Source organism: Calidris pugnax, unplaced genomic scaffold, assembly GCF_001431845.1.
Source record: "Calidris pugnax isolate Ruff unplaced genomic scaffold, ASM143184v1 scaffold21, whole genome shotgun sequence".
NCBI lineage: Eukaryota > Metazoa > Chordata > Aves > Charadriiformes > Scolopacidae > Calidris > Calidris pugnax.
The window spans coordinates 1,857,504-1,882,341 of NW_015090770.1; the positions used below are offsets into that span (position 1 = coordinate 1,857,504).

The window sequence follows — 24,838 nt, forward strand, 5'->3', positions numbered from 1 at the left end:
TTTCTAACTGCTGAAAAATGCTGACTGGTGTATTCCTAGTGCTTGAAATCAAGATATGGGCGTGGGGGACAACAGTCTTGAGTTTTGCTTTTAAAACAAATAAACTTAATTGATTCCCTTAACACATTAGGTCACCAGTTCACCAACATGACAGGAGGCAGAGGTTGATGGCTCAGGGTGCTTCACTGCAGCTGATGGGTCACTCTGACCTTTCTCTCCAGGAAACACTAATCCATCTGTTCTCGACTCCTCCATCCCCACAAGAAGCTGTGGAGAACATCAAGGTGTTTTTCACCAGTACTTGCATTACAGGTGCCTAGGGCATCAAGCCCGGGTGTCCTGGTATGAGACAGAACAAAACCACTTTTTAGTAATTTTACTTTTCAGTTATTTTACTTTTCACTTAAGTCTTTCCTAACTGACTGCAGTCTCTGAAATTAATGGCGTGTTTTTCAGAGAGTGCTTCTAGCAGTGATAACCTCTGATGTTTATGGTGACTGCCAAGGAATGGCACGCAGAGAGGCTCCTGCTTAGACTTATTGCTATAACAACCAAGGTCAGACGACTTCATGAAGCGCCAGGCTGGAGGAACGTAGTGGGGTCGCACTTGCAGGGAGGAGCGCACAGGACAGGTGACCCAAAACTGACCAACGGGGTGATCCATCCCATCTGCGTCGTGCTCCCTATAAAGCTGAGGGATCAAAGGGGGTCAAGTCTTTTCTTTAATGGCTGGTGTCCAAGGAGGACTCTGGTCATTCCGCCTTTGATCCCCATCCGTGTGTTCCTGAATCCAGATCTGGAATCCACTTCCCACGCGTTCCGGGGTCCGGTTCCAGCGCTGACGGCTGACGTGGATCATCACCCTGGGAGCCCGATACTGGTTTTGTATATATTTCATTGTTTCCTTATTATTACTGTTATCTTTTCTTTTTATGTTAACATTTCATTATAGCTGGTTTAGGGTTGGGGTTTTGTTTTCAACCCATAAATCTCTCTCTCTTCCCCTCCTGGGAAGGAGAAGTCAGTAGAAGTCAATAGAAGTCAACAGAAGCCAGTAGCACCTGGGGTTCGACTGGTGGCCAATCCAGCCCAAAGCAGCACTGGGTTTTGTGCAGGTTGGCAAGTAGAAGCCACTGCTTCTCCCAACCGGTTTATCGTCGCCTCCAGGCCGGGGGGAGGCGGAGGAGCGCCAGGGGAACCTCCTCCCTCGTCCCAGCAGAGGAAGGGAGGGAGGGGACATTTTCCAAGCGCCTGAGGCAGGTTTGGGTATTTTAGGAGGTCGCGGCGGAGAGAGGAGCCGCAGGTGTGAGGCCGGGCCCGGGAAGAAGCCGGCCGAGAGCGGGTGTGTGGCGACGGGGGGGCGGCCCTTCCCGGCGCGGCGCGGCGCGGCGCCCGCCTCGCTGAACCCTGCTTGAGGGGGAAGGCGGTGGGGCGGAGCGGAGCGGGGCGGGAAGGTGGGCCCCGCCGCCAAACGGAAACGAAAGTCGGCGCTGAGAGGAGCCGGGGCCCACCATGGCGAGCCCGGGGCAGGGCTGTTTCCCGCTGGTGGTGCGCGGCGACTGGGGCGCCGCCGGGCCCTCGGCCGCCCTGAGGAAGAAGCTGCTCTGCTACTTCAAGAGCCAGCGGCGCTCGGGGGGCGGCGAGTGCGAGCTGAGGGACGCCGCCACCGCCGGGGAGCTCCTCGTCTGCTTCGCCCAGCCCGAGGGTGAGCGGCCGGGCTGGGGTCAGGGGACCGGCGGGGTCCGGGGCGGACCCGGGGCTGCCCGCCTGCCCCCGGGCGGGGGGGCCGGGGAAGGGGCCGCCGCATGGGCCGCCTGTGGGGGTGAGGGCGGGGGGGTCGGTAACTCCCCACCGCAGCCTCCAGAGAGGTTAAAAAATAATAATAATATATATATACTGGCTTAATTATCGCATGTGATGCGATACGTATGGTCTAGCATGTAACGTACACATCTATAGTGCATAATATGTCATATACATCTCGTAATGGGCAATATAGAATGTATAATATGTATTTGCTTATATGTATATGCTTAAATCGGGTGCTGAGTGCGAGCCTCTAGATTGCGTTTTGAACAACTTAAGGCTGTAAGTTAGTAAATACACCCTACCGGGTGTATGTTAATTTTGATGAACAGTAATATTCTATGAATTGCCCTCGAGATAGACTCAGAATGGTTCAGGTTGGAAGGGACCTCAAAGATCATCGAGTTCCGACCCCCCTGCCCTGGGCAGGGACATCTCCCACCAGACCAGGTTGCTCAAAGCCCCATCCAGCCTGGCCTTGAACCCCTCCGGGGATGGGGCATCCACAGCTTCTCTAGCCAGCCTGTTCCAGTGTCTCACCACCCTCACAGGAAAGAGTTTCTTCCTAATATTTCATCTAAATTTCCCCTCTTTCAGTGTAAAACTGTTGCCTCTCATCCTACTGCTACAATCCCTCATAAAGAGTCCCTTCCCATCTTTCCTTTAGGTCCCCTTTAATAATAATTAATAATGAAGCTTATGTTAATATAGCTTAATACATATTGTAGATACATATATATATTAAAAAGACGATGTATGTAATGTGCATGTATTTTTATAAAGTTGCAGCAAGGTGGAAAGCGTTTAGCTGCAGTTGTGTTAAATGTATGCATATATATGTATGTGCATAAAACCATATATATATATATACACACACACACTTTTTCTTTTTTTTTCCTGCCCTGTCATGCTTCCCAGTTGCTGACTCAACCAGCTGGTAAGTTCAGGACATGCAGCCCCAAACCATTATTTTTTTTGACGCTGGCTAGAAGAGGGTGTGCAAGGTGTGGGGCCAGTTCTGGGACCCTGGTGCTGCAGCCCTGGCACAGGTCTGCCTACCAGCAACCAGCCATGAAGTGTGTGGTGGAGCTGAGCTTTGCATCTCTGGTGGTGTTTTTGCAGAAATAATGTCTTCTGCTGCTCTTTCATTTCTTTTCAGGAGGAAAGTCTTGTGCGTGCCGTGTTGGTGTTACGAGTTTAAAGCTTGTTTTGTGGGACAAGATATGCGTTCTAATGTAATGGTGGAAAGTGCTACATAATTTGAAGTTATATTTCTATTTGGATTGTTACTGGGTTGGTTTTTTTTTTGTTTGTTTTTTTATTTAGTGAAGCAACAAGTTCTTGATTTTTGTTTGTTTTTTTTATTTAGTGAAGCAACAAGTTCTTGAGAGACAGTCTCATCAGCTGTATTTGGGAGAAAGAGGAGTGTTGAAGTTTACTGTCTCAGAGCCTGAAAAAGCAGTGGCACTTGGAGAAAAATTAGTTCCCACAAAGGTGAATAAAAATTGTAATCCTAACCAGAGCTTTGAAATAGTGGTGAGAGCGTCAAATCAGTCACTGATATTTTGCTTTCATTTCATTTTAGGCTTTGGATTCCATGGGCAGCCTTCCAACAAAAGGTAAAATGTTATCCATCACTCTGTGTACTGATTCTTCATGAAATGAAAGTGTTGGTGACTTCTCCAGACCCAGCTCCAGTTCTGTGGGGAGTTGTGCTGACAGTTTCCAAGTTTGGCAGGCTGACTCCGGTGAGACAGGGAAGGAAGTCTGGCCAGGGACACTGCAGACTCTATCACCAAGGATGGAGTTCACTGTGCCAGACTTAGACCACGTGCCTGGTTTTAGCTTCTAAAATAGCATTAAAAATGGTAAAAATCTGGAGAGGAGCATCTCCAGAGAGGGATTTAGAGCAGTTACGCAGGAAAAGGGAACCAAGATAAGATCTACGTAGAAACACCTACATTGAAGGTCTCAAGCCCAGACCTGGTGTCTTTGTGCTCCCTGCAGTGAGGAGAGTCTGTAAAGGCAAGTGGTGCATCTCCCCAGCACCTCGGGGACCTCGGTTAGGTCCTCTCTCTGTAATATTCTGCTAAGCTTTAGGATTCAGAAAGCAGTCTAGAAAACAGTACTGCACACCCAAATGTACCCGCATCTGTGAAGAGTAAATAGTCAGCCCCGGGACAGACCAATTAATCAGGAATTTCTTCAATAATTAACCCCCTATCTTTTCCTTTCTGTATGAAGTCTTGTTCGGTGCTGTTTTGGGTAGATTTCCTCCTTTTCAAAGTTAGGCACTCAAAGTTGTTATCTGCTATTTTTTGGGTTATACTAGAAAGGACCCTGAAAGTCTCTAGATGCTGCTCTTAATCGCTTTGTTGGGTCAGCCTAGCTCTCGGTTTTGGCCTTTTTTGTACTTTTTTGTGCTTTCTTTGTTGGACTTAGTGGAGCAGATAATTCCTGTTAGTGATGTAGAAATCAATAACCAGCATCTGTAGAGCTGTTGCTTCTGTGGTTATTTCTTTTTGTTTTCCTCTTGTCGAGCTCCTGCTGGTAGGCCTCCAAAAGCAGCTGTCTTCTGAAGACGTTATGGGCTTGTTATCAGTTGTTGTACCTTGGGAGACCTTGTAAACCCAGCGAGCTGGCAGAGCTGCCCTGTTTGTGGTGCCAGCTGCTTGAGCCTTCCCACCCCATGTCTGTCTCTCTCCTTGGGGCTGCCCCTCCACAGCCAGCCTGTTGGATGCTACCCTAGGATTTAGGGATTTTTGGGTGTCCTTGATCAAAAGCAAGTAAGAGGCCTTACTTCCCCCACGTCCCTGGTCAGGTGTACAACTGCTCCACTGAGCTCCTCTCCCCTCAGTTTTATGTGTCCTCTGCTACAGCCCGAGGTGGTGGCCCCACTGAGGGTGGTGAATGCCAGGGTTTCACTGGGTGCTTGTCTTCCTGCCATGGTGCAGGGATGTGCTGGTTTACTAGACTGAGAGGGGCTTATGCTCCTGCTCGTGTTCATTGGGGCAAGGACTGAAGAGCTGCCTTTGATAGCGAGCAATGGCCATCTTGACCACCCTAGGGTGCCCTTTGGCCTGTGCCCATCCCCTGCAGTGCTGTGTGACTGCCTTTTTCCATGACATATAGGACAGTTGTGTCACCACACACCTGGGTGACACTTTCAGTTTACTCAGGCGTGTGGAGGAGCACATCGCTCTCATTTGGAGGTTCTCTCTCTCCTCTACCCTCATCTGTCTGTAAAGCTGGAGATGTATGTGCCTTCCTCTGGCAGCCACTGGACTTCTGGGATACTTGGTGGGCAACCCCTGCTATATTTTGTATCTGTGAAGTGTTGTTGCATCCGTGTACCAGCTTTCTGTGCACGTGGGACCTTCAGCGCTGTCATGCCATGGGGATGGCTCAGCACCGTGGTCATCAGGAGGCTTTGCATCGAGTCCCACAGAGCTACTGGTGGCCTATGGTGCCTGTGGATGTCCCAAGCTACGTTTGGGCTTGTTACGCCTGCACCCAGGCCAAGAAACTGATGCAGAGGCTGCAGGATCTCTCACAAATGCCTGAGCAGCCATGGCCAATTATCTCATTGGATTTTTTTTTTATTCATGTCTCTGACACAGAGACATTAACAGTGACCTTGGACTTGTTTACTTGTGGCTGTTTTTGTGCTACCAAAGAAACTGCCTGCAGACCGACAGATCTGTTGCATCTGGGCTGTTTTGGATCCCTGCAGTATTTGGTTAGATGATCTCTTTTCTTAGGAAAAGAGAGAAAAGGTAAGTAAAATCTGTTTATTCCAGGAAATGTGTACCCATATGCCATGTGGCTTACTTCTCTTTCTGTTGCAGATGATGCAGAAGCCTTGCAGGAAGCAGAGAGTTTTGATCCGACCAGTAAGCTCCAGGAGGAAGCTGGCTCTGCGAAGAACGTTGCAGAAAGGTCCAGGAAGACCTCACCTTCGGTGGTGTTTGAAAACATACAAGGATGCAACATAAAATGCTTAAGTATGCTGTTGGAGAGCATCAGCGGCCTGGCAGTGGATGATGACTTCACTGTGGAAGTGATACCTGAAAGAAATGTTGCCGTAGCTACCTTTATAAAAAGTATTGGTAAGACAGGCTGAACACTGACCTTCATTTCCACGTGTGTGTATGTGTAATAACTTTCAGAGCTTGATTCCTCTCCCATTTAGAGATTCAGACATTTTTTAAAAAGTACCTGGACTGTAGTCTCTCAAGAAAGATTTAAGTCTTAAATACATCTCCATGAAAACACCTGTGATCCAAACCTTACCCTAAAAAAAGAACATTGTGGCATCTTCATTAATTGAAGTTGGATGAGAATGTTTCGTTGTCTCTGTCTGATTTTGGGTTGGGTGGAGAACGATGAGAAGCGCACTGAGTGCGGAGATGAATTCTGCAAATTATTGAAGTATATAAAGTCTCCATTTGAGAAGACAGTGAAACAGTGAGAAGTTCATCAAGAGATTAATAAGAGGGGAACAGAGATAGTGGTATAATATAGTGGCAGTGAATAGCAGAGAGTAACATGGCTGTGTGCACTTCCCCTTTTTTGTGACAATGCACAGTTATTTGGCACCAAGGAGAGTTTTGCTCCAAATACAGGGAGAAGTGAACTTGTCTCCTTTCTCTGCCAGGGCTGATAGTGACTCAGGAAAACATGGTCAGTTCACACTGTTCTTCTGTTTACAGATACTGAAGAATTTGTCAAGAAGTGCTCACAAAACAAGAGAGTTAAAGAATTGAAAATAACTGCCAGGCTTCTTGAATTGACCCGGAGCATCAGGGCTGAAAACGTACCGGCCAGTGTTTCCACAGACTGCATCTCAGCTTACTTTCAGAGTCCACAGAACGGAGGGGGGCCTGTGTCAGACGTCCAGCTCTTCCCCGAGAAGAACACGGCCATCATTACTTTCTGTGATCACAAAGGTAATGCTGTCTTTTGCCTGACCAAAGTGCTCCCAGGTGGTACACCTAAGAGAAAATCACTGCAAATTTGGGCATTAGGAGAAGCTTACTGTCTCTAAAGCCAGGGTGCAATGTCCTGTTCCTGGGAAGTGCTCTGGATTTAGGAATACTGTTTCAGAGTCTCTCTGAGGATTTTTCTTAATGCAACTAAAGATTCATTTTAATACCCGTTTTCTGCATGGGTTGCTCCCACTGATCTTTTTTCACCACTTACAGAGGTTTTTATCTGCAATACAACATTAATTATACTTACAGGTAGAGGAAGCAGGATCTGTCAATAACTTCAGTTAGCACAGTTAACTTTCAGAAACTAATTAAGGTCAGATATCTTGGTTATCAGGAAGAATAGAGCTAAAGAACAATCTCGTTACTATTCTGTGTTAAATCACTGTCCCATTTTTGTCCCAGCACAACCCATAGTAATTATATCTGAGTTAGGAGACTCCTGACTTAGTAAATTCCTTTACTTTTAATTAAAGTTATCTGCCAGGTGATTGTTTTTCTTCTGGCTCTCAGAATTTGCTTAAGAGTATTTTGTACATTAAGTTAATATGTAATTTGAATCACTGTAACGTGATTTTTAAGTCCCCGCCAATATTATAATTCCTTTCTTTTGTCCGCCCCAACTGAAATGGTAAAAAAAAAAAGAAAAGTTTAAGTTGAGAGCAAGGAGCATTTCATAGTAGAACGTCGATATTGCCCTGCTCTGTGGTGGGGTTTCCATAGGAAATGAGAGCAAGGTGTAGGAGATAAATACAGGCACAAGCATATTTACTACAGTAGTTGGAGCCAAGTCCCCTTACCTACACAGTGATTTGGAAATCAGAGGGACATAAAAATAGCTCTTTCAAATGGAAAAAAAAATAATTATATTAGTCTGTCCCCTACACAGTGATTTGGAAATCAGAGGGACACAGGAGACTCCTGACTTAGTAAATTCCATTACTTTTAATTAAAGTTATCTGCCAGTTGATTGTTTTTCTTCTGACTCTCAGAATTTGCTTAAGAGTATTTTGTACATTAAGTTAATATGTAATTTGAATCACTGTAACGTGATTTTTAAGTCCCCGCCAATATTATAATTCTTTTCTTTTGTCCGCCCCAACTGAAATGGTAAAAAAAAAGAAAAGTTTAAGTTGAGAGCAAGGAGCATTTCATAGTAGAACGTTGATATTGCCCTGCTCTGTGGTGGGGTTTCCATAGGAAATGAGAGCAAGGTGTAGGAGATAAATACAGGCACAAGCATATTTACTACAGTAGTTGGAGCCAAGTCCCCTTACCTACACAGTGATTTGGAAATCAGAGGGACATAAAAATAGCTCTTTCAAATGGAAAAAAAAATAATTATATTAGTCAATGTAATAGTTTTAGCAGAGTCATTTGCTTGATTTAAAGTTAATGGTATATGTGTGTTTGTATGTGCGTGTCCTACCTTTTAGATCTAAGCACTGTCTTGGAAAAGCAGCATTTACTGGAACAGAAACCAATTTCTGTGCATCCCTATTACCACTCCCTGGGAACAGCTCTCTACGGAGAAGACGTACCGGCTTTCAAGATGCCAGACCCCATTGGGGTGCCACTGGATCCCTATGTCTGGCAGTTTTTACAAAAGCAGGCTAAACTGATGCAAGACATAAACCAGGAAATGGCAATTTGCCATTGTGAGCTAAAATGGCCCCAGATAGTCTGTGCAAACCCAGAAATTATGTTGTGCCCATCATCAACTCTCTCCAAGCAGAAAAAAGCAGCGATTAAGTTGATCAAGACGTGGAAGCAGGATGCTTTGGCTGAGTTCTCGCGTATCATGGCACGTTACGTAGCTATAAAATGTAAAGTAAAATCAGTGACATTAAGTTAATATGTAATTTGAATCACTGTAACGTGATTTTTAAGTCCCCGCCAATATTATAATTCTTTTCTTTTGTCCGCCCCAACTGAAATGGTAAAAAAAAAGAAAAGTTTAAGTTGAGAGCAAGGAGCATTTCATAGTAGAACGTTGATATTGCCCTGCTCTGTGGTGGGGTTTCCATAGGAAATGAGAGCAAGGTGTAGGAGATAAATACAGGCACAAGCATATTTACTACAGTAGTTGGAGCCAAGTCCCCTTACCTACACAGTGATTTGGAAATCAGAGGGACATAAAAATAGCTCTTTCAAATGGAAAAAAAAATAATTATATTAGTCAATGTAATAGTTTTAGCAGAGTCATTTGCTTGATTTAAAGTTAATGGTATATGTGTGTTTGTATGTGCGTGTCCTACCTTTTAGATCTAAGCACTGTCTTGGAAAAGCAGCATTTACTGGAACAGAAACCAATTTCTGTGCATCCCTATTACCACTCCCTGGGAACAGCTCTCTACGGAGAAGACGTACCGGCTTTCAAGATGCCAGACCCCATTGGGGTGCCACTGGATCCCTATGTCTGGCAGTTTTTACAAAAGCAGGCTAAACTGATGCAAGACATAAACCAGGAAATGGCAATTTGCCATTGTGAGCTAAAATGGCCCCAGATAGTCTGTGCAAACCCAGAAATTACGTTGTGCCCATCATCAACTCTCTCCGAGCAGAAAAAAGCAATGATTAAGTTGATCAAGACGTGGAAGCAGGATGCTTTGGCTGAGTTCTCGCGTATCATGGCACGTTACGTAGCTATAAAATGTAAAGTAAAATCAGTGCACTGGAAAGATATGAGAAACAGATTGGTGAAGGATGTTGCCTTGACCATAACTGATATTTCTGAGGAGATGGTGGTGATTGCGGGCAACAGAGCAGCAGTGGACAGTGCAGAGAAGGAAGTGAGGAAATGCATGGAAATACCCACGAGTCAAAGTGAAAGGGAAAAACAGAGCATAGAAATTTCCGTGTCCATCATCCCAGGGAAGTACACTGTTCTGAACAATGCTGGGCTGGAAAAGAATATTCACAACGAATATCCGTGCTTAAAGATCTTTTATGATGACACAAAAAAAGCTGTTCAGTTGTGCGGATTACCTGTGGAAGTATATAAAGTCAAAGGTGACTTACTGGAAAAGATACTAAATATGCCATGCACATCAGTTCCTATTGATCGCTATGTTTTCAACTATCTACAGCATGTAGATAATAAACCAATGTCAGAGATATTATTCACCAGGAAGAAAATTAATGCTTTTTATGAGCTTGAGGATGATACTATGTTGCTATTTGGACATGCTGCCAAAGATCTTCTAGAAGCAGAAAAGCAAATAAAGACAGGTTTACAACATAAGTGCATCCAGGTGGAGGATGGTGAGATCATTAAAAAGCAGCAGTGGAGTAGTCTTCTTGCCTTCTTGCGTAAGAAGTACAGTTCTCCCCAGGAAAATGTAGTCATTGATGACCCTGTTGGAAAAGACAACAAAGTGATTATTGCTGGCATTTCTAAGGCCGTAACAGAAGTTTATCAGAAGCTTAATGATTTCATAGACAGAAACACACACATGGAAAAAGTAATCCCAGCTAAGTCGCAGCTGGCAGTGCAGTTTGTAGAGAAGGAAAAATCCAGTCTTTATCTTGAATTGAGGAAGAAAGGTGTGACAGTATGTTTTGACACTGAGACACCGTGTATTTCCCTGAGTGGATCAAGAGCAGAAGTGCCAAAAGCAGTCGCCACATTTGAAAAAATTCTCTCATCTCTTTACTTAAAAAGCGTGCCAGTTAATACACCAGGGGCCAAGGAGTTCTTTGCTGAGAGGGAAGATTCATGTGTATTTGAGGCAAAGCAGAAATTTAGCTGTTTGATTAGGCTGGAAGAAGAAGAAGAACAACAACAACAGATGGATGAAAAAGTTGATAACAAAGAGAAAAGAAAGCTGTACTACAAGAAAGTGCTGCCAGATGGAGTTGTAGTAGCAGTGTATAAAGCTGACTTGAGCACTTATCCTGTCGATGTCGTGGTAAATGCATCTAATGAAGACTTAAAACACGTCAGTGGCCTTGCAAGCGCGTTGTTAAAGGTGGCTGGTCCAGAGCTACAAGAGGAGTGTGATGAGCTGGTGAGGAAGAACGGGCCTTTGCAGCCGGGGTGTGCAGTCATCATGGGCGCTGGGAAACTCCCCTGCAAGAACGTCATTCATGCCGTTGGGCCCAGGTGGAGGAAAGAGGAAGAAGAAAAGTGTGTGTCCTTGTTAAGAAAGACGGTGAAGATGAGCCTCCTACTTGCCGGAATGTACAATCATCGTTCCGTAGCTCTGCCTGCTGTAAGTGGAGGGATTTTTGGCTTTCCAGTGGAACTGTGTACGTATTCGATTGTATCTACCATCAGGGAGACCTTGGAAGAATCCAGGGGAGACACCAGCTTGAAGGAGGTTCACCTTGTGGGTGACGCAGAAGAAATGGTTCAGGCTCTGAGTGAGAGAGTAAAAACAGCATTTACAGCCAAATCACCTTCAGTACCACCACCACCAAGGGTGGGAAATGGTAAGCTGAGACAGAGCCAGGAGAAGAGAAAAGAGGATCTGCAGACACTTAGGACAAATGAAGGACTGCTCATCCGAGTGGAGAAGAAAAACATTCAGGAGGCCACGGTAGGTCTTTAATTTCCTGGTTCCTCTCTAACTTGATGTCATCTTTAAATTCAAATAGAAAAGGAAAGACAGTAGGTTATATTGTTTTACAAGGCAATTGCTACATAAGTAAACAAGAGCTATGTGGTGCCTAAGCAAGGATGCAAGCTTGGAAAACTGCTGGGTTTCAGGTTGGGATCTCTCACTCTGCAGCTGTTTCTAATGGGCACCTTTGAATTTAGAGGTCTTTCATTCCCAGATAGACTTTATTCATTCTCCAAATCTATCGACAACGTGTAAAACAGTTTGGTTTTTTTTTTTTTTAGGGAGATATTTTAATATCTTCTAAAAGTATTTATATGATCTATAGCTATCCTGGTTGGATATTACAGGAAACCAGCACCTGTCTGGCCTGCCGTTTTGAGTCATGCTAACAGGGAGGATACAGCTAACTTCTTACAGTTCTCTTTGGATGGGTTAAAGACACAGTCTGTGAAGAAGTTACTGGCCTCTAGAAAAGCAGCCCTGTAGAAGGGTGCGTGCTTAGATCATTTTGTCAAAGCCTAGACCTGATTCTACTTATTTTTGTCCCGTTTTGCGTTTTTTCATTCTTTTTGCTAACAAAGAGTTTAACCACTACTCATCTGGACCATCAAAACTCAATTTACACCTCTGATGTAGTTTCTTTCCTGTATGTTTTTTTGTTCAGTGATGCAAAGTGCACCTCTCGTTCAACTGCCCTTGATTTTTCTGCCTATGGTGTTTAAAAATCTCCCTATATTATTATTATTATTATTGTCCTATATTTTCAATATTAGTTGGTTCCATTGTTATTTTGTTGTCTGTTAAAGCCTATTTCAACAAAAGAGCAGTAGTGGATGTAAAAAACCCTCAATATGATGCATATTTAAAATACTTTGTAATTAAAAGACCTCCAGTGGAACTGCAAAGCAAACAACAGGCTTTGGGGCTTTGCCTGTTTTACTTGATGAAAGCACAGCCATCTCCCTTCACCTCGTTTTGCTGCACGAGGTCCTGCTTTTCTGATGTAGGTGTAGAGAGTCCCACCTCAGTGGAAAGGAGGAAAGGGGACATTTAAACTTTCTACATTGGGTTAATTTCACCTGCCCGGACACTGGTGTCTGTTTGGGGTGAGGTGAGTCTCAGCCTTGCCTCCACTGGGGGCTTGCCAGTGATGGATGGATGGATGGATGATGGATGGATGGATGATGGAACGTGTACCTGCTCTCATGTAGATACCTCTGGTGTTGGTACCCACAGTGGGTCTGATGCTGCCTACTATAGGTTTCCTACAAGTCCAGGAATACTAGGTATGCAGAAGCTGTGCTGAAACCCAGGTTGTTTCTCTGTTGGCATCTTGTTTTTCCTGCTGTGCCTTGCTTTGGTGGATGTGTCTATTTCCTTGAAGTCTGGCTATAGATATTTTTGTTGCAATTTTGTTGCAGACGGATGTTGTTGTCAACAGTGTTGGCACAGATCTGAACTTTGGCAGGGGCCCTCTTTGCAAAGCCTTGCTGGCAAAGGCTGGACCAGAGCTTGAAGCAGAGTTTGACAAAGCAATAGATAGAAATAACGTGCTTCCTGATGAAGGGAGCGTGCTCTGCACCGCTGGATGTGCTCTGGCCTGCAAGTACGTGCTTCATGCCATAGTTCCCTTGTGGGATGGATTACAAGGACAGACCCTGAAGGTATGTTTTAATTATCATTTTGAAAACACATTTATTTGGGATCCTATCCTGAAGTTTCAGGATTTAAAATAGTTATTTTAGATGACTAGACTGCATTTGTTTCTGTTTGAATGACCTTAAAGATGTCCTGATGTGCTGAGAGCTTTTCCTCATACCAGCACAGTCTCTATGGAACTAATAATAAATGATGCCTGTAGTTGTTTTGTTTTTTTTTTTCTTGTGGATCTTTGCTGTGTTTACAGATCCTAGAAGGCATAATCGATTTCTGCTTGAAGAAAACTGAGGAACTTGGATTGAATTCAATCGCTTTCCCAGCTATTGGAACTGGAGGATTTGGGTTTCCTAAAACCCTCGTTTCTGAGTTAATGTTTGATATGGTATTCAAGTTCAGTAGCAATCACACTCGGAAGACTCTCAAGGAAGTTCATTTTCTCTTGAGTCCAAGAGATCTGGATAACATTCAGGTAGTCCTTCTCGGGAGCAAAGCTGCTCATGTTACATACTGTTCTAGTTATGCATTAACAATATATTTTAGTCACATTGCTTTCTCAAGGCAATAGTTTAGCACTTTCTTGCTGCTGTGGGCCGGTGACAGTGGGATGTTATGTATCTCCAGTGTGTCATTCAGTGTCTCTGGAATATAAACTGTCAGCAAACACAAGCTGCAGATGAAATTGGCCTCACTGCTGGCACTGTGAACACCTGTAGATCCTCACTCATCTTCTGACAGAAGAGTTCTGGCAACGCAAAGACAGTCTCTGTTGTCACACTTTCCACCCTGAGGCTGCCACTGTTGTTAATGATAACTAAATGCACCTGTAAAATATGTCATATGGCTCAGCAAGAGCTATGTGACTGTTAAGTGTAGAAATACTTGGTACGTAAACTCCTAAAAGCTTTTTTTGGTACCTTTTTTTTCTCTTCTTAGGCTTTTACCACTGAGCTAGAGCATAGGGTAGCTGAAAGTTGCAATGCTGCAGCACCGTGGTCAAGTAAGTTGTGTAGGGGCAGGAGGTGGGACACGAGGGAGAATGTAAATGCTGTAAAGTGGTTTTATACGTCTCAGGAAACAGACAAAGTGTCGTCAAGACACAGAGTGGGATTTTTTCCTCCTAATGGACTGGCATTCTTAAACCCCATTTGTCAAAATCTTAAAGAGGAGTTTCTTTTGTTGAGGGTGTGCTCATTTCCTTGCGAGGCCAGGCTTACCGCATGGAAGAGGATATCTTGGTAGGAGACCCATCAGTTTGTCCTACTGAAAGGGTACAAGAACTTGGTATCACTTTGCCAAACAAGCCATAAATAACATGTACTTCTCTACCTTTAATCTCCTATATAGAGAAATACAGAATGGATCATTTCCCTTCCATTTATTAATTGACTGTAGTGTGACACAGTAGCAAAACCATGAGTGAACTGCATCAACAGCAGAGGCTTATTCGTAGGAGCACGTAGCTCTTTCTTCTCAGTTGCTGTGAGTATCAGTGAGAGGGAAGTTGAGAGGGTGCAGATAAAATAAGAATTGGATAAGTTTAGACTAGAAGTAAGGAACAGTTTTACATCTGTGAAGGTAAAAATTAATGACAAAATCCAAAAGTAGCGTGATGGGATCTGTATTACTGAAAATGCTTAAGCTGGATACTCCATTTCCTGGAAGAGTTGATTCAGGAAGCTCTGAAACAGAGCTAGTCAGCTCAGATAACCCCAGGAGTCCTTTCTGAATTTGTACTGCCTGAACAGGAATAGAAACTGTTTCGTTTTCACAGTAGTTGAATGGAAGAATACCACGCCTTCCTGCTTTCAGAAATGGAGTAAAGAGACAGGCAGAGGCTCTCTGGGTCTATCAGACTGAGCATATTCCTTAAAAGGATAAGTTGAAGTTTCCATCAGTGGAACAGAATAATACCCCGAGCTGGAGAAGTGTTTTAAGGTGTTTTTGTTTTCCCTTGCAGGTTCCATTAGGCCCGTTTCAAATGAAGCATTGGGAGTTCATGAAATGCAGATTGGTTCCATTACACTCCAAGTAATTAGTGGAGATATTACCAAGGAGGATACCGAGGTTATTGTATGCGTAACAAATCCAACATTTTATACCACAACAGGTACTTTATTCAATATGTAGGTCTTTAGTGATAAGTTTGGGCTACTTTTTAGAAGGGGGTAGGGGAAAGATTTGTCCATATGTGAAACTTCTATGAAGTATTTTTCAGATGAGAGAGTTGTGATTAGTCAGAAAATAGATCTTAAACAGTTTTTTTTTTTACGTGCCCTGAATATTCTATTTCGTTTCCAAACTACTCAAACAGAAAGGCATCTGACCAGATTTTTCTTGTTTAAAAACAAAAATGCTGAAATGAAAGGGAACTTTTAGCTCAAAGGTAGTTCTGAAAAGCTGCCCTTGTCCTGGTATGTTTCACTGTAAGCCAAAGCCCCAGTTAAGTAAATTGACCTGTAAGAAACAGAGGATTGCACTGGAACAGGCTGCCCAGAGAGGTGGTGGAGTCTTCTTCTCTGGAGACATTCAAAGCCTGCCTGGACACGTTCCTGTTCAGCCTGGTCTAGGTGGACCTGCTTTGGCAGGGGGTTGGACTAGATGATCTCCAGAGGTCGCTTCTGACCCCATATCATTCTGTGATTCTGTGATTGCTTTGGTGACATTGTGAATTGCAAGCATGAAAAACATCAAATGATACAATGCAAAACAATTGGAGAGTTTGGTGGGGGGCTTACTACTGGTGAAATGACAAAATAGGAGTTATTGTCAATGATTTCTAATCAATAACAAGGGCGGTGTTCTCTTTGCAGCCAGTGCAGTGTGTCGTGAAGGGTACGTAGGGTACAAGGTTTTGCACTTTGTGGGATCTTACCCCAAATTTAGGGTATTTGTGGAGTACAGAAGTTGAGTAGACTTTCCAGTTGAAATAGCTACGTTGACTTAATGAATGTATATTATTTTCTTGTATAATTTAAGGGGTCTTCAAAGCAATTATAGATGCTGCTGGTTCCCAGGTAGAAGAAGAATATGATCTATATGGTATGTTAAAATATACGTTTTGTTTGATTAAGTTTGGGGTTATTTTGTTGTGCTCTCTGAAAACTTAGTTATTTTATAATTCCCTACTCTGATGGTATAATTATTTTATCTTTAAAAATAACTCTTACTTTTAGGAATTTTGAAAAGTCCTGTTATTATTTGGATACCTACTTTGAGAATTTTTCTTTTTACAGCTGAACAGAAAATGGTTACAGTTTTCTGATGCTAATAAGTGCTGGGAAGTTAATGTAATTTCAGTTCTTTACCCCTGAAATTATTCTTGACTTAAGAACAGAAACAGTCCCATAGACTTGAGCATCATTTTTAAGCTCCTGTATTGTCAGCTACAAGGGAGGTGAAGTTTTGAAACTGAACAAAGTGGCGGAAGTCTTTTGGTGTAAGCACTTGCAGGGCTGGCTTTTAAAAGCTGGTAGCAAATCTGGGCTTATATTCATACATTATTTCAATAAAAAATAATTATGTATTTAACTCTGCTTATCGCTGTGATCACGAGTTCTTCTGTAGTCTGCATTCTGCCACACCAGTAGAGCCATAAAATCCCACCTCACTGTGGTTGGCCTCTAAACACGTTCTGGCTGCATAAACAAAATGTTCTTGCTCTGACTCCAAAAGTTAACTTTCAGGATGGGGTTTCCTGGATATTTTTCCCAGCCTGGGGCTCTGCAGGCTTTGCCTGTTCATCAGCCTGATCCCAGCACATGCAGAGCATCTTACAGTCAGTTGTTACCTTTGTGACCAGCAAAGTGGTATGTAACTGTGTGTTCATCAATCCATTCATCCTCACAATGTGACTCCATTTTGAGGTGTTTGTGATCAAATGTGAGTGCTCTGAAAAAACACAAATGTCTCTTTAAAGATTCCTAACCACAGTTCTTAGATCAGTTGGTCTTTATCTGAATGGTATTACTGTAGCCATTCAGCTCTTCTGTGGAGTAAGAGTTGGAGCTTTCAAGGAATAAGTGGCATAGGAAAGGATTTATCATATAAATTAATTGTGCACATTCTACTTGCGGGCTTTTATTTAAAAGTGTGCTATATTGAAATTCAACATAAATTCTCAAGTTGTACTTAATAGGGAACTACTTTGCAGCTGAGATATTGGGAAATTAGAAAACACAATTACTTGAATTTCTTTCTCAAAGCAATTCTGCAAAACCAGGATAATATAGCTCACAGTGGATTTCTGTTCACTTTTTCCACTTCTCTTCTAGCATCAATATAACCAGCTGTCCTATCAGAAGAGATAGCCACTTTGAAAATGTTATGTCTTCTTTTTTATCTTCTCTCTTCTAGCTCTGATGTCTAAAAATGGCATGGTTATCACAGAAGGTGGAAAACTGTCGTGCAAGAAAATCATGCACTTGATTAGCGGTAACGATGTGAAGAGTCAGGTCTCCCTTGTGCTTGAAAAGTGTGAGCAAATGAAGTACAAATCTGTCTCCTTCCCAGCAATTGGAACAGGTTTGTGTTTTCTTGGGAAAGCGATGATGGCTGTGACGGAGGTGGTTCAGAAAGTGGGACAAAGTTAATACCTCTGATATGTGTAACTGTAAACTTGTGCAAGAAACTCTGTAAACCATGATTTGTGAAGGTTCACTGTAGTCAGTTCAAATACCACCTGCACACCTCTAAAATGCTGCTTTTTCCAAAGTATTAATATTACAGTCAATATTGATTGAGCAAGAAGAAAAGGTATGGCTCTGTAAAAGAGATTCTGCCCCAAAACAGATTGTGTGTCTCAGCTGGCCACCCTGCACCTTTCTTCAAACTTCCCATAGACCTTGCTTTGGGATTTCAGCCCCACAGAAAGGCTGTGGTTGGGCTTTGTAGGCAAAGAAAGATGGAGTCGTCCAGAGACCAAAACCTTGCCTGGTTGACTACAGAAATTGTGGGCTGAGTACAGAATGCTTGCAGTTTACACCTTTTAAAGATCTTGTTTCAGCCTACCTGGTCCAGCACAGGGCTTGAGGCAGGCCAGCTTATTTGGCTTCAGCTTCTGTTTAGCTTGGGGAGCCGGGCTTGAAGAAAGCAGGGTATCCTTCTCAGACCAAGGCTCCCCTTGACTGGAAAACAAAATTATGAGGTGGTCCTTGCTCAGTGTGCCAGGTTAGGGTCACAGCTGGTGTGTGGGTCAGTGTTTGGAGTCCACAGTGATAGTTATGGCAGGTCCCCTGGACTGCCAGCATCCTCTGCGTGCTGGTGTCACCATGGCTGTCCAAGGGATGCCGTGACTGAAATTGGCAAGCGTCCTGTCAGCATTTTAGGATAAGCTTTAGGTTGCACTTCAGGCTTGTAGGGCAATGAGAGCAATCGTTTTGAGCTTGGTGTTCCTGTTTGTATGTTGAAACACACTGCAAGCTTGTGCCAAAATCCTCTGCTGATTTTGATTTGGTTTTACTTGGGTACTCGGCTTACAGATGGGGATAGAGTAGTGATGCTAAGGCTGAAGTGCTTCTTGGAGCTTCACAGTAAACAGGGACGAATCCTAGAAGGGCTTCCTGGGTCTGTGTAGGATGTCAGCTCCCGGAGCTCGCAGGCTTAGGTGTAGAGCTGAGGTTAAACCTGGGGCTTTGGCCAGAAAGCACAATAGTGGGGGAGAGAGGGACACCAGTCTGTGAGCTGGGGACACAGGCTGTTTCTCTCTGTTTTCAGACACTGCCTTGGTTTAGGTACCACTCACCGCCTTTTATATTTGTTTAGGTCAAGCAGGACAGTGTCCAGCAAAGGTGGCTGATGAGATGTTGGATGCTATAGTGGAATTTGCAACCAAAACATCAGTACAGCATTTGAAAATAATTAAAATCATCATCTTCCAGGCAAATATGCTCAGAGACTTTTACGAAAGCATGAAGAAAAGAAAAGGTTCAAATTCATCCATAACAGGTTCGTGAGTGTCCATATTTAAATATAAGTAGGTGGGTTTTCCTTGTGCCATGGGCACATATAACTAAATATCTTTTATTTAAAAGTAATAATTAACATGTGTTTCTTCACGGTATTTTCAGGGGGCAAAACCCAACTCATTGAGAAGAAAAAGCCTGTGGTTTTGGAGAAGAAGGTTGATTTAGCCACATTCCAGATTTGTGGAGAAAGCAAAAAAAATGTGGATGCAACTGAATCATGGATAAAGAATTTAATTTTAAAGGAACAGTTTGAAAATATTATTTCAGATGAGCTAATTGAAAATTTTGATGAGAGGCAAATTGACGCTTTGGCAGATCTCCAGAGAAGAAAGCATGTTACCATTCAGCTTGAAAATAAACATTCCCCCCATCACATTAAAATTTCGGGTATTAGCAGGGATGTCTGCTTTGTTTCTGTGGAAGTTCAAAAAATGATCCAAAAAATAAAGGACACTGAAGAAGAACGATCCAAGGCAGAACTTGTTTACAACCTGGTAGAATGGAGGTATCCAGGAAGCAATGGTAGCTTTGTTGCTTTTGATAAACTGACAAATATGCAGCTGGAGGATGCCAAAATAGCCAAAAGAACACATCTTACTGTCAGAATTAACAAGAACAACTGCAATGTGGATCTGAATAATCTACAGGCTATTGATGACCAAGGAAGAACTATAAACATTCAACGTGTGCCAAAGAATAAAGGTAAATTACAACTTCGTTAATAAAAAAAACCTTTAGTAGTGAATATAGAATGATAATTATCATAAATGCAAACTCAGATATTCCAAAGAAGTAAGAATAGCTTTTTATTCCCCGTCCAGCAGTTTTAGCTTCATAATTAGTGGCAGGTATGACTGAAATCAGAACGTCTGTTTTAAATACAAATTTTATCTGTATGTATGTTGCTAGTGAGCACAGATTTCATGCTTAAGTCTGACGAAGGAAATGTTGTATGAAGAATGCGTAAAATTCTTCTGTGGTTTTTAGACTTGTTTTAGTTAGATATTGGTATGGGGGTAATTCAATTATAAAGTCTTAACAGTGCATTAGAGTAGTGAAGACACAGAGTATTCCTGGAATAAAGTATTGTATAAGGTACTATCCTCTCAGCCCTCTATGTGCAGTTGTTCTGTAAGATGTTCCTACAAAACTGAGCTAGACATTTGTGATGATAATGCAATCTCAATTTTGCAGATAAGCAGTCGATAGAGCTCCCTGCGCAGTGGGAAGACATGGGAGAGGAACGGGTCAAACTGGTGAATCTCAAGCCATCAAGTCGGGAGTACGTGGAAGTCCAGAACAGATTTAAGAAAACCTGTCCCAACTTTGTCATAGAGAAGGTGAAATCCTATGGGGGAAACAAAGTGAATTCTTGGGCTGAAAACATTAATGTACTTTCTAAATATTTGTTTGTAAGTTGCCTGCAACCTAATACACCTGTCACACGTCAGTCTCCCCAAGCACTCTACAGGATGGATAGAAATAAAATCAAATTTCCAAAGAGTTGCCCTACCATTTCTGCCTTCTAATAGCACAGAAACAGTGACCATTGGTTTTTGAGTTGATTCTGTTCAACTAATGTGGTACTCACTAGTCAGCGTGGCATTTCCAATTAGGAAATTCAATATTGAAATGGAAGCATAAACAAATGCATTCAGAATATAAAACAAAATATGAAGTCCTTGCAGACTGGCCATAAAGCAGTCCCAGAGCCTTTCAGGCTAGAGTGTTGGTTTTAACCAAAGTGTCAAGATTTGATTCTGCTTATCGAAGAGTCTGCAACACAGTACCCAGAGATCTAATTGCCAGGGAGAATATGGAATTATTCAGAACCGGGATAAGCGATAAATAGGAGAAGATGCATTGAAATTAAGAGTGAGAATATGTACTTGACAAATTTTCTTCCATCTTCCATCCTGAGCTTCAATGAGCGTGGTCACTAAGACACAAATAGAACAAAATATTAGTGTACAGTGGAAAAAATCGGGTAATGACGTGAGGTCTTTTTCCATTGAAAATGGAAAGCTGTTACAGCAGTGCCTTTAAGATTGTACTTAGACACAGATACACTGTTTTCCCCTAAGCTATATTCACGTTGTTGGCATAGGGAGCCAGCAACATCTATCCTCCCACCCGTTTATTTTTGTATAGGAGTTTCTTAGGGGTTGCTAAGCTACACAGTAAAGGAAGTAATTTTGACTTCCAAGCTGAGATCTGGAAGAGAAACTTAAATTCGACATAGTGCTGTCACTACAGGCTACTTTTTAGTGAGAAAATCATCAGTAAAGATGATTAGGATGTACAGAAAGCATCTGCTATCGTTGCCTCTAGCAGTGGCACCTCAGCCCGTTTCTAAAAATGGCAACGCAGAGCTAACACGATTGCCTGTGTACCTGGAACACCAGGCAAGACAAACGTATGCCCAAAACTATCCATTGTGGAAACCTCCTGTAAGCTACTTTGGTTTCCGATTTTTGACAAGGCTCAGGTATTTGGTTTCCCAACCCACACACTAACAGAGCACAGTGAAAGTCACTGTCATTCTTCCAGTTTGGTTTGGTTTTAATGCTTTCCTGCCATGATAAATATTGGTCCCTACCAGTATAAATATAAGTCTATTTTGTAACTTTGCAGATTGAAAGAATACAAAATCCCTTCCTCTGGCAGACATACCAAATTAAAAAAAAATCTCTCTGTAAAAAGAACAAGCATCAAAGTAACGAGAAGTTGCTGTTTCATGGGACAGCTGCATGCTCGTTGAGCACCATCAACTACAATGGATTTAATCGTGGGTTTGCTGGAAAAAACGGTGAGTCGTTACCCAAAGCAGTTCATTTCCTAGACACATATGGATTACTAGGGAATGTGGATGTTAGAGTGCTGTTAGCACAACATGAAGGCTGGATAAAGTTGGAGAATAAAATGATAAACAACTCCAGAGCATAATCTATATGGACAGAGGGATTAACCTGTTCAGTTAATCCCTTGTTGATGAATGCCACCATCTAGAGGGTATTAGGAAAATCTTGCCTACGCTGAAACCAAGCCTGGGCAGCTTTTGAGAAATGTTTTGTATGATCTGCCTGCAGAAAGGAGCAAGGGCTGCTGTTCAGCATCTTCAGCTGAGATACCAACCGCTACCTGCTGGTATCTCCTCTCTTCTTATACAAAGGCTTGTAGCAGAGTAGAGGTGGAAGAAATACTTTTCCTGTTGCCCCCAAAGATAAGGACAGCACAGTCAATCACAAGTGGTGTAACTAGAAAACTGTAGTTAAAATTATCATAGTAATTTGAAGTTGAAAAGGCTCTGAAGGTTTGCAATTTGATGGATTGCAGCCTAAACAACAAGGCTAAACACAGAGATGAACCCTTTTCCCCATAGGAAAGGGCAGACAAAACCTGGGTATTGATAATTAGCTGGCATCTGAGTGGATTCATATTTGATTCTGATATAAAGGATTATTACTAGAATTTACCGTTTAACCAAGTTTATAACTTCTGCAGAGTTAAAGAAAAATAAAAGGGGGGGGAAGCTTCAGAGATTCTTGTGGGAATAAGAACACTAACTCTGTTTGAAAACATTGTCCTTCCAAACAGCTGCAGTCATTGGAAATGGAACATACTTTGCTGTTGATGCAAGTTACTCTGCTCAGAATACTTATTCCAGACCAGATATGAATGGCAGAAGATACATGTACTTGGCTCGTGTCCTCACTGGGCAGTACTGCACTGGCAGCAAAGGACTCATCACTCCACCACCAAAGGACCCAGCAGATCCTACTGACCTGTACGACAGCGTGGTCGATGATGTGAATTCTCCAAGAATGTTTGTCATATTTAATGACATTCAGGCGTATCCTGAATACCTTATTACTTTCAGAAAATAGAATATTCTTAGAAATCTGGAAAACTTCAGTGCCTTTTACATGTGGGAATTAGCAGGGCAATTCTTGATTCTTGTTTACATTTAGGTTTCTTAAATAACCACTTAGCTTATCTATCCGTGTGTTTAAGTATGTCTTCAAATTATCAACCCAGTGAGGCCGGGATAAGCAAGTATTTTGGAAGATGCTATTTCAATACTCGCATTTCAAACGTAGTGGTGAGGAGGTGTGTAGCCAAGAACTGTGAGAACAGCCCTGACCTCTCCCCGTGCGAGGCAGAGGAGACCTGGGGCCTGAAGTCAGAGGTGTAAGGTGGGCCAGCACATCCGTGTGCATTCCTGTTTCCAGTTACCACCGTAAAGCACCAAGTGCCTGCCTCCCTGTGAGGATTTATTTAGAACATTCCACATTGGAGGAATAGCCTCTCTCGCTATTTTCAGTCATTCTCAGGCATCCGCTTGCCCTTGTTGGTGCTGAGAGTCCTGAAGGAAAAGAGATACCCAATATTAAACTTAGACTTTGTATTCGTTGTTTCACCTCTCCTTATGCTGCTGCGGCATACTTTGTTATTTTCTAGGTATAAACTTCCATATTAATACCTGTTTCTTACGGGCATTTTCTATGGTCCCCTGTGCTGTGTGTACATCTGACTTGCACATACAAAGTCAACACTTCTGGAATTTTCAAGGCAGTAAAGGGAGACACTTGATTTCTTCTGGTCACTGTCAAAACGGTAACCCTTCTGTAGAATTACCAGTTTGCAGAGAGGGACATACTCAGTTACCCCTTTAAAAATATTTGAAAACTTTTTAAAGTTCTGTAAAACAAACGAATAATGGTATTTGTACATCTTTGCAAGCTGTACACTTAATTACAGTGATAATCTTACAACTGCCAATGAAAAGCCATATACGCGTGTTTTAAATAAAGGTAGTTTCAAACAGCTGTGGTGTATCATGGAGTTGTATTTTTATGCAAAGGGACACACTTCAAGCTGAAGTGTTACATTTGAACGTCTATATGTTACGGTGAGGCTATAAATAGTGAGAAGCTGAAAAGAGGTAGAATTGTTTTTCAGGTGGTGTCTGTGTGAGTGATGTGTGTGTAAGGACTGCAGGTGGAATTGTTCTGCCCTCCTTTACGTTGAGGGAGGGAGGTTGGTCATTCTCCCCCTCTGCTCTGCACTGGGGAGGCCACAACTGGAATACTGTGTCCAGTTCTGGGCTCCCCAGTTCGAGACAGAGAGCTACTGGAGAGAGTCCAGCTTAGGGCAACTAAGATGATGGAGGGATTGGAGCATCTCCATGATGAGGAGAGGCTCAAGGAGCTGGGACTCTAGCCTGGAGAAGAGAAGGCTGAGGGGAGACCTTATTAACGTTTACAAGTATCTAGAGGATGGGTTGAAGGATGATGGAGCTGGACTCTTTTCAGTGGTTTCCAGCGATAGGACAAAGGGCAACGGGCAGAAACTGGAACATGGAAAGTTCCACTCAAATATGAGGAAGAACTTTCCGGTGAGGGTGATGGAGCCCTGGAACAGGCTGCCCAGGGAGGTGTGGAGTCCCCTTCTCTGGAGATCTTCAAGATCCACCTGGATGCAGCCCTGAGTGATGTGCTCTGGGCAGCCCTGCTTTGGCAGGGGAGTTGGACTAGATGATCTCCAGAAGGTCCCTTCCAACTCTGACAATTCTGTGACAATCTGTAAGTGGCCATATGAAAAAATTTCTGCTCTTCCACAGACGCCCATGCGACGCTGAGGTCCTGTGTGAATCCTCATTTAAAGCAAATCGGAGCTTAGTAATAGATTTTGGTCCAGAAGTTAGGGGTTTTTTGCTGTCTTATGTCTTATGTCTTATGTCTAAGTCAGCAACTGCATAAGAACACTAAGACACGTTGCTTTGTTTCACATCCTGTTCAAGGATGGGAGGTACCTTCTGTGATGTCTCAGCTATGTCCCAACCAAAACTTCT

General features: G+C 42.9%; 1 protein-coding gene across 1 annotated transcript; it reads left to right on the plus strand.

Moving 5' to 3' along the window:
* The first annotated feature begins 1,495 nt into the window (after nucleotides 1–1,495).
* LOC106886596 (poly [ADP-ribose] polymerase 14-like) lies at nucleotides 1,496–23,811 on the plus strand. Its single transcript, XM_014939672.1, has 17 exons — nucleotides 1,496–1,705; nucleotides 3,176–3,300; nucleotides 3,392–3,425; nucleotides 5,655–5,915; nucleotides 6,519–6,755; nucleotides 9,063–11,338; nucleotides 12,784–13,026; nucleotides 13,269–13,490; nucleotides 13,955–14,018; nucleotides 14,979–15,128; nucleotides 15,998–16,060; nucleotides 17,375–17,542; nucleotides 18,782–18,964; nucleotides 19,087–19,686; nucleotides 20,179–20,324; nucleotides 21,619–21,793; nucleotides 22,582–23,811. Exons 1-17 carry the CDS (start codon nucleotides 1,513–1,515, stop codon nucleotides 22,869–22,871), a joined length of 5,430 nt encoding a protein of 1,809 aa, XP_014795158.1. The 5' UTR covers nucleotides 1,496–1,512; the 3' UTR covers nucleotides 22,872–23,811.
* Nucleotides 23,812–24,838: the final 1,027 nt, after the last annotated feature.